The 18831-nt window shown below is 36.2% G+C and overlaps 1 protein-coding gene across 2 annotated transcripts in view; it reads right to left on the bottom strand.

The window, feature by feature from the left end:
* The window catches only part of PLXDC2 (plexin domain containing 2), a 411878-nt gene that overhangs the window by 41833 nt on the left and 351214 nt on the right, over positions 1-18831 (bottom strand). For both annotated transcript variants that reach the window (XM_073801628.1, XM_033852419.2), the window contains exon 14: positions 807-967. In XM_073801628.1, coding sequence (XP_073657729.1) covers positions 807-967 — 161 coding nt within the window. The remainder of the gene's footprint in view (positions 1-806; positions 968-18831) is intronic.

Below are 18831 nucleotides of genomic sequence, written 5' to 3'. Positions count from 1 at the left end.
AGAAGGTGACTTGGTCACACTGACCTTATCCTGTGGCCCCCAGGCTTCCCAGTCTCTGGCCTTCTGGACATCAGGGCTTGGCTCTGGCCCTTTGTACACAGCCGCTGGTTCTCCTACCTCACTGCTCTTGGGCACTGGCACTAACTCTACTTTCTGTACATGAAAACACAACACTGATTCGGCACAGTGCTCTCTTTGTGTTTGAATGAGCGTGTGTGTATGCATGTGCATTTATATGTACATGTATAAATATACACACATCACACAAAACGGTGATGGCACATACCATAATCTTATTGTTGTAGCTGCTATTTTGTAGGGAAACATGTATTTTTCCTAAATAGTCTGTGAGCGTTTTAAGAGCAGGGTCACCATATTGTATGATGAATCTGGCCAATACTCGATTACTGTTACAGCGATTAGTTGATTTAAGCGAAATCCTTTAGCCTCCAGCATACGCTTCATTTCCTTCTAGGATCGAAGAGCAGCTGCTTAACATACTTGGTACAATAAGGCAAAAAATATGGTTTCTAAGACAAAAAATATGGTTTCTATTTTCTTTTCGATCTGTAAAAGGCGAGATGGCTTATTTCTTTAAAAGCTCCTGAGGTAAGGCAACTGAGCTCATCACGTGAAAGCCATCTATCAACAGGTACGTGCACACGCATGCGTGCACGTGTGACATCAGCCAGCTCACAACTGCAGAGTGGAGAAATCATGTGCTAACTATTAAATGCAGGTGGTGTCAGCAGATGGCTGGAGTTCATCAGCTAGCATGGTTTTCATGTACTCTACTGGACACTCACCTCAATAAAGAAGATGCTGGCTGCTGACGTTGGATGGTGATACATATAGACTGTCACAAGGATGGCTGCGGCTATAATGAGGACGAGGATGAGAATTCCAACGATGAGGCCGGCGTGAAGGGTTCCCCCTTTCTTCTCGGCTGCACTGTCATCTGTAGAGGCTGGAAGAACAGCACAGCTGTCAGGACATTCACGTGTGCACGTGTAGGTCTGCGTTTTCATTGGAGGGAATATTTATATTCTTAATAAAGTACCAGTGAATTTTTTTTTTCACTTTCTGTACAACTATCCTTTTCTTTTCCATAACACCAATTTTAGAAGTTAGATGCTCTTTATTTGGGCAAATGAAAAATCCATACTATTAATGATTAAAAACACATTTATAATTGTGTTTTAATTTATAGTTCATCTTTATTCTGTTAAATAAGGCAAAATTAATAGCCTTTATTCTAAAAGTTCTGTGGAAAATCTGAAACTAACTATATAATAAATTTAACTTTGATTTTTCTCATTAAACCACTGGCACTCCTACCTATGGAAAAATTGATTACTTTTTGAAATCTCCTCTCTCATTTTCTTTTGGAAAATTTAAATGGAAGAGTATCAGACATTTTGGTGGGCTACACAGGCATTTTCAGAAAGTCTGTGCATGAGTTCAAAGGATAATTTTCAAAATCTGTTTTAAACTGAAATGCTCTATAAAAGTGTAACAGATGGATGCTAAATAACCCTCAAATAGTTTATCACTATCTAAAGGGAACACACAGCACATGCAAATATTCCACTATGCCACACGTCAGTATCATTTTCTCTAACTTTTACTGAGATGCTCTCCACTGTAATATCCATTTTCAGAGAGTTAGGAAAAAGGAGAAATTAAATTTCTAAAGTAATAATCAGTCAAGGCAAAGTCAATCAGCCAAATAAAACTAATCTCTAAAGTCTTCTCTTGTTCTAAAATTATGCAATATTTGATGTCTACTCAGGCATTTAGAGGAGACCTTCTTAAATTATGTGCAGCAGGTAACTGTATCTTAGTACATAATATGATTGGTACTTTTGAATCATTAGAAAATTCTTTAAGACTCATAGAAGTTCTAGAACAGTGATTCCTAATCCTTTCATTACCAATTCACATCTTTGTTATTTCGAACCTTTGCATCTATGTTTTAAACAGCTTTTTGGTCTATTAAACCTCATTTAATAAGCACTGATTTAATTCTTTTATTATAATTTTCATTAATAGAAAATAACGAACGTGACTGCCTATCAGAATGTATGGTAAATACAAAATAACAGAATTTCAAATAGAGCAAAGAAATATGACCTCCCAATTCTTCTTATACATCCTTTAAAGTTTTGTTGCTATTTGTTTATTCTTTGCCTGAGACCCACAGTTGGTATTCAGTAATCCTTCTCCAAATCTAATAAAGCTCAAATTCCTAAAGGTTTCCCTTACATAACAGAAATTCATTAGTTAAAGAATGTAAAATTTAAAGAGTAATTCATTATGTAAAAGTTCATTTACAGAGAGGATTCTGGGAACATGGAAGAGTAGGAACTATCAGGAATCTGTCTTCCCACATAGAAAACAATTGCGCTGGCAGAATCTGTCTGACAACTGTTTTGGAACTCTGGACTCTATGGAAGCCTTGCAACTTCTAGGGAGAAGGCTCAGACTGCAAGCTGTGGTTAATTTCAGTCAGTTTCAGCACTTAGTACAGAAGTAGCTATGCATCCTCTGCCCATTAGCCATGTGGCAGTCAACTACACACCTGTTTCTGAAGCAGCCTGCAGGAATCGCAGTAGGCAAAATGTACCCTGTCCTGAAAACATTGGGAGTGTGTTCTGATCACCGATTGATTGGTGCTTCTCATCACTGAGGGGCAGACAAAGATGCAGCCATTGGTTTTGCACCTTCTGCCATTGTTGTAAGCCTTTCTGCCTGGATCTAAAGTAACATCCAAGTGATTTAAAGAACCAGTACCCTTTTCATCCCACCTCCCTTTATTTTTCTCTTTTCCGACTTTTGGGAGCCAGATATGAGAGACTAGGATATTCAAAATCAAATGCACATGTGGGGAAAATTAGAACATGGCTGTATGTGGCCAGGGAAAAGCTCAGAAAAGACTCGAAAAGACCCCAAGATTACACCTCAGCACAGAGACAGCCTACAAAGCCAATAAACTAGTAAATAAATTAAATAAATATGATAACAAAAATCAGCAAACTCTGGGGAAGGGGGAGAATGTGATTTCCAGAGTCCCAACTTAATGAGATTCAAACGTCCAGTTTTGAAAAATATTTCACAAGGCATACAAAGAAACAGGAAAGTATGGCTCTTTCAAAGGAAAAAAAAATTAATCAACAAAAACTGTCCATGTAAAACACCTGATGGACGATCTATTAGACAAGCACTTTAAAGCAACTGTCTTAAAGATGCTTGAAGAACTAAAGAAAGAGGTAGAGAAAGTCAAGAAAACAATGTATGAACAAAATGGAAATATCCATAAAGAGACAGAAAACCTAAAAAGAAACCAAAGAGAAATTCTGAAGCTGAAAAATATAATGACTGAAATTAAAAATTCAGTAGAGCATTCAAAGGCAGACTTGAGCAGGCAGAAAAGAGAATCAATTAACTTAAAAATAAGACAATGGAAATGCTCAAGTCTGAGGAACAGGAAGAAGAGAGATTGAAGAAAAGTGAACAGGGCCTAAAAGACCTGTGGGACACCATCAAATGGATCGGTATTTGCATCATGGAATTCCAAGAAGAAGAAGATAGAGAAAGGGACAGAGAATGTTTGATGAAATAATGGCTGAAAACTTCCCAGTTTGATGGGATCCAAACCTCCCAAATTTGATATAAACATCCAAGAAGCTCAAGGAACTTCAGGTAAGATGAAATGAAGGAGACCAACATGGAGATAAATTATAATCAAACTTTTGAAAGACAAAGGCAAAGAGAGAATCTTGAAAGCTGCAAGAGAGAAGCAACTCATCACATACAAGGGATCCTCAATAAGAATATGAGCAGATTTCTCAACAGAAACTTTGGAAGACAGAAGGCAGTGGGCTGATATATTCAAAGTGCTGAAAAGTACCTGTCAACCAGGAATCCAAAGTCTGGCAAAAGTTTCCTTCAAAAGTGAGGGAGAAATTAAGATATTCTCAGAGAAAAGCTGAGGGAGTCGGTTACCACCAGGCTTGTTCTGCAAGAAATGCTTAAGGGATTCGTGCAGGGTGAAAAAACGTGTAATCATCTCAATTGATACAGAAAAAGAATTTGACAAGATTCAGCAGCCTTTCGTGATGAAAACACTCAACATCTAGGAAAAGAAGGAGAACACCTTGACAAAATAAAAACCGTACATGAAAAACTTACAGCTATCATACTCAACTGTGAAAGCTAAAAGCTTTTCCTCTAAAATCAGGAATAAGACAAGGATGCCCACAGTTGCTACTTCTATTCAACACAGTATTGGAAATTCTAGCCAGAGCAATTAGGCAAGAAAAATAAATAAGAGGCATCCAAATTAGAAAGAAGTAAATTGATCTCTGCAGATGAAATGATTTTATATATATATATATATGTGTGTGTGTGTGTATATGTGTGTGTGTGTATATATATATATATATATATATACACACACACATATATATATATATATATATATATATATATATATATATACACCTAAATATTCCCAAGACAAACTGTTGGAGCTGATAAATGAATTCATCAACAACGTATGTAGCAGGATACAAAGTCAATGCACAAAAAGCAGTTGCATTTCTATACTGTAACACTGAACAATAAAAAAAGAAATTACAAAAACAATTCCATTTATAATAGCATCAAAAAGAATAAAATACTTAGGAATTAACTAAGGAGGTGAAAGACTTGTTCATAAAACATTGCTGAAAGAAATTAAAGAAGACATAAATAAATGAAAACACATCTCATGTTCATGGATTAGAAGACTTAATATTGTTAAGATGTCAATACTACCCAAAGTTATCTACAGATTCAATATAATCTCTATAAAAATCCCAATGATGTTTTTGCAGAAACAGAAAAATCCTTCTCAAAATTCATATGGAATCTCAAGGGACCCTGAATAGCCAAGACAATCTTGAAAGAGAAGAACAAAGCCAAAGAACTCACATTTCCTGATTTTAATACTTACTACAAAGTTACAGTAATCAGAAGCGTATGTAATGGCATAAAGACAGACATATAGACCAACGGAATAGAATAGACAGCCCAGAAATAAACTGTGGCATAAATGGAAAATGATTTTTGACAATGATGCAAAGACCATTCAATAAGGAAAGGACAGTCTTTTCAACAAACAGTGCTGGGAAAACAGGATGTCCGCATGCAAAAGAATGAAGTTGGACTCTTACCTAACACCATAAACAAAATTTAACTTAAAATGAATCAAACACATAAATGCAAGACATAAAACTATAAAACTCTTAACGAAGATATAGGGCAAAAGCTTCAGAACATTGGATTTGGCAGTGAGTTCCTGGCTATGACCTCAAAGGCATGGGCAACAAAAGAAAAAATAGACATTTTAGACTTCATGAAAATCAGAATATTTTGTGCATCAGAAAAATATCACCAGACTAAAAAGGTAGCCCACAGAATATCCAGAATATATAAAGAACTCCTAAAATTTAACAACAAAAAGCAAACAACCTGATTCAAAAATGGGCAAAGGACCTGAATAGACACTTATCCAAAGAAGATACACAAATGGCCATTAAACACACGAAAAGATATTCAACATCAGCGACCATTAGGGACATGTAAATCAAAACCACAATGAGATACCTCCTCACAGTTATTAGGATGGCTACGATCAACAAAATAGAAAATAACTAATGTTGGTGAGGTTGTGGAGAAATTGGAACCCTTGTGCGCTCTTGGTGGGAATGGAAAATAATGTGGTCACTATGGGAAACAGTAGGGTGCTCCTCAAACAATCAAAAACAGAATTACCATATGATCCAACAACTCCACTTTGTGGTATATACTCAAAAGAATTGAAAGCAGAATCTTGAAGAGACATTTGTACATCTATCTTAGCAGCATTATTTACAATAGCTAAAACATGGAAGCAACCCAATGTCCATCAACAGATGAATGGATAAGCAAAGTGTCACATAAACATACAATTGAATGTCATTTAGCCTTAAAAAGAAAGGAAATTCTTACATATGTTACAACATGGATGAACTTTGTGCTAAGTGAAATAAGCCAATCACAAAAAGACAAATACCGTATGTTTCCACTTATGATTAGAGTAGTCAAAATTGTAGAGACAGAAAGTAGAATGGTGGCTGCCAGGGACTGGGGGGAGGGAGGAGAGAATGAGGATTTTGGTTTAATGGGTACAGTTTCAGTTTTACAAGATGAAAAGAGCTATGGAGATGGACAGTGGTGATGGTTGCACAACATTATGAATGCATTTAATATCATTGAATTGTACACTTAAAAATGATTAAGGTGGTAAATTTTATGTTACGTGTATTTTATCGCAATAAAAATATAAACAATTTACAATTTGCCAGGCATATTTGTATTGTTTTACAAGTATCAAATTAATGACCATAAGAGATAGGCATTATTATTATTCCCATTTCATAGATGAGAAGACTAAGGCATAGCAAAATTAGGAAACGTGCCAAGGTTGTAAAGCTATTAAGATGGACTGGGACTCAAACACGAGGAGTCTGCCCTCAGAGTCTGCACTCTGAATCTGTGATCAATAATTTCTCAATTAACACTGAACTGTATGTACTGCTATTTCCTCTTATTTCTTGTGAGTTCTTCTGGTAAAGAAGTCTGAAAAGAACCTGGTAATTTCAGGTCAAGATAAATCAACTTCAATATGATTAAAGAATTAACATTGTGCCTGCAAAGGGACAGAGGCTGTGTGTCTTGTCACTTCTCTGGGACAAGGAGGGTGTCAATGTCTGACATCATATGTACTTAAACCCATGTTTGGTGGAGGGAAGGAGGGAGAGGGAAAAAAGGGAAATAAAAGAAACAGAAAAAGAAAGGTTGTTGAAAATGGGTTACAGATAGTGGAATAACTACTTCTCCAATAAAGATCAAATGAGGTTATAATAAATTACTTAATCTGTCTAGTCTTCGGCTAGTTTATCTCTACCACATGGTCAATAACAATAACCACTCCATAGGGTTGCTGTGAAAATCAAACATTTAATACATATTAAGTACATAGGAGAGTACCTGGCATGTAATAAGTACTTAATTAATGTAGCTATTATGTTATTGTATTTTATATGAGGCAAATTATACTGTCAGATTCATGACACCATATAAACTATGTTTCTGCCCTGAACATTTGTTACTTTTAAGAGTTTGGCTTCATTCTTAAGTATGCTTGTATTACTGCACTTTGTGCTCTTGGCTATTTTCTCATTTTTAAAAGAGTGTGACAGATTACTTTCACGGGAAAATAGGATTAATTTAAAGGTTGCTTTGGGCAAAATGTGGCAAAAATATCTTCTTGAGTCACGAAAGGAAGCCTTGAATGGTTCTTCAAATCTCATATATAATTCCATCCCTCTATCCCTCCTTCCCTTCATCTATCCATCCATCCATCCATTCATCCAAAAAGCATCTGGTTCTATTTCTGGGATTAACAGTCTTTTACAAGCAACATGCCAAAGTTCAGTCTCGTTTTTTTTGTGTGTGTGAGGATGGGAAAGGAAAGGAAAAGACACTTATGACTTGACCTTGGGCTGTCACTTCCCAAGTGGGCCAGAGACCCAGAACCTGTTGAGGAGGCAGTAGGCAAGGGACAGTCCTTCTCAGGAAGGAAGAGGAGAGCCAGGGACATGTTTCATTCAATAAGAGTTCTCGTCAGTAAAACTATCTTTGACTTGCAGGACATAGGTCGCCAATCTTTAGAGTAAAAAATCGTAATTGCATTTATACCTTGAAATCTACTCATTCCTTTTATTTAGGCATAAATGCTTACTTTCATAATTATTACTTACTTATATTTCTAATAATGGCTACTTATGAAATCTCCCTTTACAAATTCTCCTTTACAGTACTGGTATAGATGTTAAGACACCCTTTCATATCTAATGAAACCTCTACAGAATGTAGTTCGTTACTAGCCAATTAGCATTTTATAACATTTCTGGATGATGATGATTTTAATAAAATAAACAATCTTCATGGATTTTCAAAATACTACTAACCAGTCGACAACATAAATATGTAGGAATCTATGAATGTGCACATGACTTTATGTGTCTTAATTAGAGAAAAACACTTAAGGAGAAATGTAGCAAATTCAATTCCAAGATATTACAGGGTTATCCTGGTGTCCCAAGCCAGTGCTATTTTTAAACGCTTCAGAATAACCATCTAAATGAAGTGGCAAAAATTACACACATATTTCTGGAGAACATATTTTTCTGTTCTCATATTATTTAGCCAAGTTTTCTGCATCTCTATTCTAGCTGGTCTCTCTATTAACAGGTATTATGATGGCATATTAAGGGACATTGAGTCTGGAGGTGAAGTGAACACCCCATTGATGTGCTCTGATATTAAATTCTTTCACTATTTGGTTTCCAGTTTAATACCACTATTCAATTAAATGGTATAGGTTTTGCACACTTACGGGGACCTGCAAACAGATTGCAGAGAATCCTTTGTGTTAAAAATGATGAGCACCTCAAACGCAAAATTGAAATTTAAAATCTTTAAGCAAGCGCTAGCAATTTCCATATTTGAAGTTCAGTTCATTCACCTCAAGGGCAGACTGCTCAAATAAATTGATTTCGTTCCTTCAGAAAAGACAATAAACAAAGATGTCAACTTTGGCGACATTCATTCCTGGGGCTCGACTGATTGTTCCTGGAAACTGGCAGATAGAAGTGGGTCAAAGAAGACTCTGAACCTGTTTCAGGTACAAACTTCTGAAGCTTGTCAGAGTCCACAGGAGTTGGGGGAATATTCAGAGGTCAGAAGGAATCTAGTCTGAAAACCAAACTCTAATTCTATTCTTAGAAATATCTTATGCTCTTTCATTTATGTCCCAAAGTGAACAAAAGCCAAAGAATTATCCTCACACACGCACAGTATTGCTTAGGGGACAATTCAAATCTTTAGCTTTTTTACCTTTACGTTGTGTCTTCAAATAAGATGAATTAATGACAAAACACAATAAGACATCCTCAAATAGAGCCTCAAGGCCAAAAAAGAAAGTATATAAATATATTTGAAAAGCCTATCAAATCAAGATCTTTTTTTCTACTATGTTGTAGACATACTTTAAAACATAAATGAAGCACAGAAAATCAATAGTATCAAAGATAATATACTCTCATCTGAGCCACTGAGTGACCTATCAGTTCTTATGAGTTCCTAACTTCTTAGTACATTATAAAACGCAGATCGATATTTAGACACAGACAGGACTGTTGAGAATTGTCAAAGCTATCAAAGCATTCGCTATCTTTGGGTGAGTTTTACCTACCACGATAGCAAAGATAACAGATTTTTAAAAGGTACTAAGCACACATTGAAAATATTCAGGACCTCATGTAAATGTGTTTAATTTTCTTCATTTCAAGAAAAGTTTATGAATTATTGATAAGAGACAAAATGAAAGAAAGAATAAAGTAGAAGAAAGAAGATAGGAGGAAAGAAGGAAAAAAAAATTGACCTTTTGTTTCTTCAAAGTGTAGCATTTAATTTTAAACCTCTATGTCTCCTTGCTTTTTCTACGACTGATTTTTTTTTCAGTATTTACATGCATGTAGCATTGATATTCTGTATTTAGAAGTACAATCCTTTAATATGTTAGAGATTTTAATACATTGCTAAAATGGTCTGTACCCACTTTTAAATCTTGCTGATAATTAAAGTCCAGCAATAAAGTAAAACTAAAATAGAAATACTCCTTGTCTGAAATTTTATTCACTCTAAAGTGTTATTTCTAAATCTAACTCTTCTCTTGGCTTTAAAAAGAAACACTACAGCCCATAAATACCACAATGTATTAATGTCTTTTGGGGGACCAAGAGGCTTTGGACAAAGTCTTACACAAATTTGTTCAAAATTCATAAATCTTATATGGTTGATGTCAAATGTTCTTTTTTAACACTTCAGAATGAAGTTAAACTATGAAATGCTTAAAATGTTACTGTTCCACTTTTGGATTAAAAACACATGACTTTCCCTGTGGAATATTATTGAACCCATTCATGAGCTAACGAATGTAACAGAAGAAAATCAAGTAAAAATAAAAATTTTAACTAAATTGACTTTTCCTTTGGAAGTTTCCCTTGCAACTGATCTCATTTTGTAGCTCATATAATAAGTCTCATAGCTCTTTTAACTTTCTACAGATATGATATAGACATGATCATGACCTTGGTTGGCTTCATTCAGAGTTTCCCCTGGTGTTTTATGTATTTTCTTATTTTTATAATTCTCTTAGTTCTTTCATTTTATAACCCTGGTGTTCCTATTTTTTGGATGCTTACCAATCTGTCAATATTATTTGGGTATTAGAGGTCCTTGAAACTATCATGCAACCCATACCTAATCCACAATACGAATCACTGTGTCAATACATTCATAATTCACTTTATGACATCTCCATAGGAGGAATTTGGGTAAGTACTGGGAAAAGATATTAAAATGGGTGCACAAAACGCAGCTAAGTGCGTTATGTGTGGTGAGAACAATATCTGGCAGCTGACCCAGCTTCTCTTCTGCAGCCTGTGCTACTACAGGGCAGCTGTGACATTTCATTCAGGGAAACATATAAAACATTCTGGCTTAAAAGAGCTTAGGTTATGACAATCCTTTTTAAACAAGAATCTGTTACCTTTTATCTTAGAAAAATAAAGCTAAATAAAATTTCCGTGAAATCATATTAAAAGAAATGCTTGATTCCATCAAAATGAGGGATTTGGGACAGGAGTCGCCACCCAGCCTGCTTCCAGCCTTGTTCTGTGATTGGTGCTTTTGTGCATGAGTCTGTGTGAGCATCTAAAAGAGGAGATCTACCATATTTATAGCTACTGTAATACCAAAAATAAATCCTTGTAATGATCCGTGATAGTTTTTCATTTCTTATTTATGTGCTTTTTTGTAACAATCAACCTATGTCTCTAATATTTTCAGCAACCAAGATCTTTATAAGATCTAACTTGTAACGTTTCCCTAACATCAGCTTTCTATATCAAGTTGTCTTGTTTCTTCATTTAAAAATTATTTTTTATGATAAAATGTATCTCTACTTCTACAAAATAATCCACAGAAATCTTAGTACTTAAATTATCCATAACTATTAAACATGTATGAAACACATATATTAAAAATATATTCACAGATACTATGGAATACCAAAAAATGAGGTTGACAACGTACTTTCAAGATCTGGGGGTACAGAATAGAGTGACCCTTCAGGCCATTTAATCCTGTCCATTAGAATGAAGTCAGTTATATTAAAAGAGGCCACTTCTATACAAACATATGAATATCACAATGAATGTTTGCTTCCCTATCAAATCCATCACTTTTTCTGAACATAGAGAAAGAACCTTTTCACCTTGCTCCCATCAGTGTGGAAAGCCAGATGTGTGTCCAAACCACTTAGCTAATATGAACCCTTACTATTGCCACTCCTTTTAATCATGGCTGTGCTACCAAGCAAATATGAGGCCTTCTTGACATTATTCATGGAAATGGGAATCCGTTCTCTCACTGAAGCTTAAGTAGCAAGGATGTCTCAGTGAATAGTTTTTCCAGTGGAAAGATCAAGTTCAATCTCCATGCACCTGCACTGTACACCCCTCTGTAGGAAAACAGGCCACCAAGGTCCTTATGAGTTTAACTGTCTCTTCCCAGAGCCCAGCGGCAGCTGGGACATGGCCATGCTACAAAGAACCTGCAGCCACTATCTGAAAAACAAAAGCCAAGCTGCCGTGATTCAGCAGGCTGTCTAAATAAAATCAACCTTTCTGTGATTATCTATAGGCAACTTCTTCTGAAAACTGCTGAATATTAAACCAATCTCAAGGTCTTTCACACCTGAGTTTATACTTAAAATTAACGAGAACCTTTGTGCTTCCTAAGAAAGCATGGATTAATTTAGTTGCTGGAGACAACAATGTGGCCCTTGTGGGGACCTCAGGATTGAAACTTAGTCCTTGATGCTCTTAACAACCACACAATCCTTTTGTTATTTGTTGTAGTTTGATGTATGGAATCTCCCAGGCAGGACTAGATGAATGTGCTATGTATCTCAAAAAGACAGAATCGGAAACTGGGAAAAAAACTTGGGTTACCAGAACTAATAAAATGTGCGTGTATAGCAAGAGTAGAAAGAAGAAACTGAAACTTTGAGGACCAGTTTTGCAGGGTATTTATAGTTTATCGCTTAGCAGCAGTACTGCCACAACACGGCTCAGATAATGCCTCTGATGGGGACAGAGTCAGCTAGCCGGCCTGGGAGGAAGGATGCTGTAAAATTGTGTTTGCCACAACTGTCTGCCCCTTAGGTCCTGGAATATCAGGTTTCCTGGCATCCAAAGTTCCACACTTTGAATGTGGGATAGAATATGGTTACTCCAGCAGGTGAGCACTCGTCTCAGCCTAATCTTTTCCATCAAATCAGTTTTGTAAAATGGTCCCACACCGTGGGTAGGCAGCACTCCTATGACTCTTATAGTTGCAAGGGTTTGGGTCTCAAAGTGTTGGGGGATGGGATCAGAGGACCCGTAAGGCTCATTCTCACTATGAACTGGCAATTGGCGCTGCTTGTGTTTGCTGAGATCTTGGACCGCTTTAACAGAGGGAGAATGGCAGGCAAATGGCTACATAATGTCCTTGCTTTCATTCAACATGCACTTAAGCTTCAGTGAGAGAAAGGATCCCATTGTTATGAATAATTTCAAGAACGTCTCATGCTGATCTGGTAGTAGAGCCATGATTAAGAGGAGTGCAGGTACTAAGGCTCCACACTAGCTACGTGGTTTGGACACGCATCTGTCTTTCTGCTTTGACAGGTACAGGGTGAAGAGGACTCTTCCTCCGGGTTCAGTGCCACATCTGGAGCAGCCCTCCCAGGTTGTAGGACAGGATGGCAATGGGGAGCAGCATGTGCTCTGACAGCAGAGTGTTTGGTGGTAGAGCCCAGCTATATCCTTTACAGACATGTGATCCCAGACAGATCACTTAAATCCCATGCTTCTGATATTTCATGCGTAAGATACTTCATGCGTAAAATGGGATTATAGTACTACTTTCTTCATAGGGTACTCTAAGGATTAATGAGAGAAACATGCAAAGCCCTTAGAAGAGTGCCTGGTGTATAGTAACAGCCCAATAATTGCTAGATAATTTTATCATTATTAGCAATTACATGGGAAGCTTCTAAGAATAACTTAAAGCAAAGCATGAATCAAGTAATCAGAGCATTAAATTTTATGCTACTAATTAGAGAAGCTCGTTTGCTAAGGATAAGACTTTTTACTCTCTTTCATTAAGAATTTTAAGAAGCTTGGAAAAATTTCTTCACAAGAATTAAAAAAAACTATCTAGTTTATGAGAAGGGCATCAAAATTTCTCTTTTTTCTTTCTTTTTTTTTCCACTAAGATAAAATTTGCACCCTTGAAATGCACAGATCTTAAGTGTACAAATCGATAAATTTTGATAATTTTTATATACCAAAGTAATCATCATCTCCATGCCTTCAGAAAATTCCCTTTCCCCGCAACCACTGTGCTTCTTACCGTAGATTCATTTCATCTCCAAAATATATAAACAGCTCATGCAGCACAATATTAAAGAAGCAAACAACCCAATCCAAAAATGGGCAGAAGACCTAAATAGACATTTCTCCAAAGAAGATATACAGATGGCCAAGAAGCACATGAAAATCTGCTCAGCGCCACTAATTATTAGAGAAATGCAAATCAAGACCACAATGAGGTATCACCTCACACCAGTTAGAATGGGCATCATCAGAAAATCTACAAACAACAAATGCTGGAGAGGGTGTGGAGAAAAGGGAACCCTCTTGCACTGTTGGTGGGAATGTAAATTGATACAGCCACTATGGAGAACAGTACGGAGGTTCCTTAAAAAACTAAAAATAGAATTACCATATGATCCAGCAATCCCACTACTGGGCATATACCCAGAGAAAACCATAATTCAAAAAGAGACATGCACCCCAATGTTCATTGTAGCACTATTTACAATAGCCAGGTCATGGAAGCAACCTAAATGCCCATCAACAGATGAATGGATAAAGAAGATGTGGCACATATATACAATGGAATATTACTCAGCCATAAAAAGGAACAAAATTTGGTCATTTATTGAGACGTGGATGGATCTAGAGACTGTCATACAGAGTGAAGTAAGTCAGAAAGAGAAAAACAAATATCGTATACTAACGCATGTATGTGGAACCTAGAAAAATGGTACAGATGAACCGGTTTGCAGGGCAGAAGTTGAGACATAGATGTAAAGAACAAATGTATGGACACCAAGGGGGGAAAACCGTGGTGGGTGGGGATGGTGGTGTGATGGATTGGGCGACTGGGATTGACATGTATACACAGATGTGTATAAAATTGATGACTAATAAGAACCTGCTGTATAAAAAAATAAATAAAATTAAAAAAAATGGTCTACATCAAAAAAAATTATAACTTCTTCCTGATGTATGAGCTTTTTATCATTTGATATGTTCCTCTTTACCTCTGTTGCTACTCCTTGTCTTTAAGTCTACTTAGTCTGATATTTAGTAGCCACTCAACTTTTCCTATGGTTACGTTTGCAGGATATATATTGTTCTATTGTTTTACCTCAAAATCTTTTACCTTAAAATCATTTTACATCTCTTATAAACAGTATATAGTTGGATCTTGTTTTTAAAAAGTCAGTCTGATAATCGATGTTTTTAATTGGAGTGTTTATTCTCTTTATATTTAATATAATTATTGGTATGGCTGAGTTTGGTCTGCCATTTTGCTATTTGTTTCCTTTGAATTCATCCATTACGTGGTCAATTTTTTCCTCCTCTCTTGCCTTCTTTAGGTTAAACAAATGTTTCTTAGAATTCCATTTAAATTACACTTAAAAATTTTTTCTTTAGTAGTTGCTGAGCATAATGTTAACACGTGTTAAAATCACTTATGGTTGAAATTTTATCCAGTAAGTTGTTAATTCATTACTGTAACTGAAATAATAACATTTGGTCACAGTAGCTTATAGTACTGTTATGAATTAGTGTTAAATAATTAGCGCCTGTCCTTGTTACCCAAGATACATTTTAAATCTTGCATGGTATTATTTGAACACTGCATAATAAAATTAAAGCAACAATTAGTCTTAATGGAACAGTAAGCCACTGAAAACCTAGCTGTTGAAAATACTAAACTAAATTTACCATCTAATGGATTAAAATACTGTCTTTAAAGCTTTATGCCTTTTAAAAAATAGCATATCTTTTCTCTCACAAAAAAATTTTTTTTTTTGCTTGCTTAAACTTGTTCAGCTTACTAAATGAGCCATAAGCATTGATTTAAGCTCACATGAAAACACTTAGTGTTGATGTCATAAAACGCCAAGGATGGTCACCGAGGTCAGCAGGCTCCAAATACATACTGGCATGCCCTTTATACATTAATAGGAGGCTCCCTCTTCCATTCCCCTCAGAAATGTTTTATGAGTCCTTTCAACTCCTGGACACTGTACTCTGACCTCTCCCACTCACTCTTGCCCCATTGCTTTGTCTCCTATTATACTGATCAACTAGCAAGCTCAGATGAACTCTCTCAACTTCTCCCTCTCACCTGGCTCATTTCATTAATGTGGACTGACCTGCCCCAACCTGCACATATATCAGTTCTTTCTCAGTCATCTCTCAACTCCTTATTTTCATGTCTTTTTTCTCCTCAACACCTCTAACATGGAAATATGCTCCTAAAATAAAACAACAGAAATCTCTACTTCCCTTCTCACCAAGCTTCTTTTAAGTAGCAGCGTGTCCTGTTTGACTTCAATTTCCTTATTTCCCATCGACTTCTCAGATTCTGTCTGGGGATTGTGCAGCTGTGGACTGTAGAACTGCCAGGTCAAGGTCAACAAATATCAACAAGCTACCTAATCTAATGGTCACTTTTCTGTTTTTTTTTTTTTTAACTTGTTTTGTCTGCGGCATTGACATTGTTCTCTACTCCCTCCCTGAAATTTTCTTCTTCTTTGTTTTCTGTGATACCAAACTCTTCTGATTTTCCTGCTGTCTCTTTTACTCTGTTTTCAGTTTCCTTCACAAAATCTCAAATGCTGTGTTCCCTCCTTAGTCCTCTTCTCTCTTCACTTATATATTATTCTTTTGTAATCTCATTCACTCTGATAACTTCAACTATCATTTATATGCTGATGATGCCCAAACTTATATCGTTTGCTTATATTTCTCAAGTGAGTTTCAGATTTGCATAGAAAAATGCCTACTGGACATCTTCATTTGGATGTCCCACAGATACTGCAAAGTCAATATGCTCAAATTAAATCCTTGCCTCTCCTAAAAACCTGTTCCTCTTCCTGTTTTCCCTCTTAACAGCACCATCATCCATCATATAATTAAACCCAAGTTCTGGGAGCCATTTCAGTCACCTTCCTAACACATAGATCACACATCCAATCAGATATTAGTTACGTAGCTTCTACTCATTAAATATATTTCTCCTGTCCATTCTCTCTCCTTTATTCCCATTATTAACCACTACTTTAGTTCAGCCTCTCACTGTTTCTTCTATGAATTACTAGTATTGTTTCTTAACTAGTTTTCTTGGTCTCAGTCTCACTCCTTTCCCATCTGTTCCCCACGATCCCTCAAGAATGACCTGCTAAACATGGAAAATTTTTCATGACACTCCTTTGTCTAAATGATGTCAATGGCTCCCAGCATCTTCAGGATAAAGTTTAAACTCCCTTGTCTAACATTAAACATTAAAGGCTATGAGCCCTGAAGCCCCTTTCAACCTCACCATCCATCACTACTTGTGTATATCTTTACCCTAACCAAATAAACTGTGGCAACTCCAGAGTTAGCTAAACAGATTTTGATGTTTCATGCTACTGAGCCTCTGTTTTTGCTGATCCCTCTGCTGAAATGTCATTCTTCTGTCCCTTTTCTATACACATCTTAACCACAGTTCAAAACTCGGATCAAGCATCATCTCTTCTGGGAAGCTTTCCCATAATTCCAGCTTTATTTAGGTGCCTTTTCTCTGCCCTCATGGTTTTTCCTTAATCTATCTTTGCACTTTCCACACTATACTTAATTATTGATTTACTACTTTATCTCGTCCCACTAGACTACCTGCTTCCTCAGAGTATGCACAGCCCTTGTTTATCTGTGTATCTCCATCTCCTACTAATGGGCATATCGTGTAGTAGTTTAAGAAATGTTTCTTGAATAAATCAGATCAAGTCAAGCCAAATCAACACGAAAGTTAATCTAATTTTCTAGTGACATACACATTATTTTAGTAGCATAAGGCAATTAATCATGATCACTAGGCATTTCATACTAAAAAAAACTATAATAATAACTTTATATATGTTGACTACCCTAGGAAGGGTCACAAGAAATATTGGGTCACACAAAAACTGCTCCTGGGGCCCCTCATAAATCTCAGGTTCCAAATCTAATGGTATATGGAAATCTTTTTCCTCCAACAGGAGATCCCCAAGCCCAGGTTTCTGACAAGAAGAGAGCCGACAGAAAATTATATAGGAGATAAGCACAGAAAGAAAGGTAGGAATTGATCAATGAGAGGATGGAGTAAAACATTCTGCTGATGGCAAATGGAAAGTGTATTTAGAGCTGCTTCTTGGAAGCCATGTGTGTGTATTTCTTGAGAGCTTCTGCTACATCATTTTGTTCTATCAGCAGCATAAACTCTACAAATCCTAATAAAGGAGAAAATGTATATTCCGATGTGATTTTTCTTTCGCTTTTCCTATCCTGGATAACAATTTTTTTTAAACAATTGGGTTGAACAATGAAATTACAATTTTTGTGGCTCAAAAATGCCAAAAAAAATTAAGCAATTTCATATGGTTCAACAAAATAAAGAAAATGTAACTTTTACTAAAATAAATAAATTGGTAACTGCTAAAATGGACTAATTTTCACATACTATACTGAAAATGAGCTATAACAAACGTAATGCTGCTGGGTCCCTTGCCTCTGCTGAGCAAGACACATTCTCGATGTGTAGACAGGGGTAATTTCTTGTTGCCACCAGTTAAAGTGTTGCTTTAGAGGAGTCATGAGGTAAAGGTAAGGAACAACGGGCGGATTCAGTGTAAGAAATGTCATTCTTATTTGGGGGATTCTGGCAGAAAGAAATCAAGAATTCATGCAATTCTTGATACGCAGTGTGGTCTGTGAACTGGTGGTTTCTGCATTATCTGAGAATTTGTTAGAAAGGCACTGCAAAGATTTGGGCTCCACCCTGGAACTACTAAAGCAGAAAATGCATTTTAACAAGACTCTCTCTTCCTCCAGTGATTCCGATGCTTTTTAATATTTATGAAGAATTGCATCAGACCACTCGTTCTCAACTGAACTTTACGTGGGAATCACCTGAGGGTTTAAAAAGTATTGATGCCTGGGTCCCAGCTCCCTAGGCTGAGATTTAAGTGGTATGGAGAACAGTCAGCACTGGGGTTTTATGAGCCAGAATAATAAAATTAGATGAGGATAACTGGATGATTCCCATGTACATGTAAAGTTGAAAACCACTACTCCGGACAAAATTTTAGGAGAGAAATTCTTAATCCTAGGGAACATTCAAAATAATATTCTGAAATATAAGAAATTTTCATTATTATGGCACATATACACTTTATTACAGAGTTAGTGCTATCATGAAAAGTAGCCAGAGCAAAAGATAAAACCAAATGCCAAGACACTTTATAGTTTC

The sequence above is a fragment of the Tursiops truncatus genome, chromosome 2 (assembly GCF_011762595.2).
Source record: "Tursiops truncatus isolate mTurTru1 chromosome 2, mTurTru1.mat.Y, whole genome shotgun sequence".
NCBI lineage: Eukaryota > Metazoa > Chordata > Mammalia > Artiodactyla > Delphinidae > Tursiops > Tursiops truncatus.
This window is presented reverse-complemented; position numbering and strand designations above follow the sequence as displayed.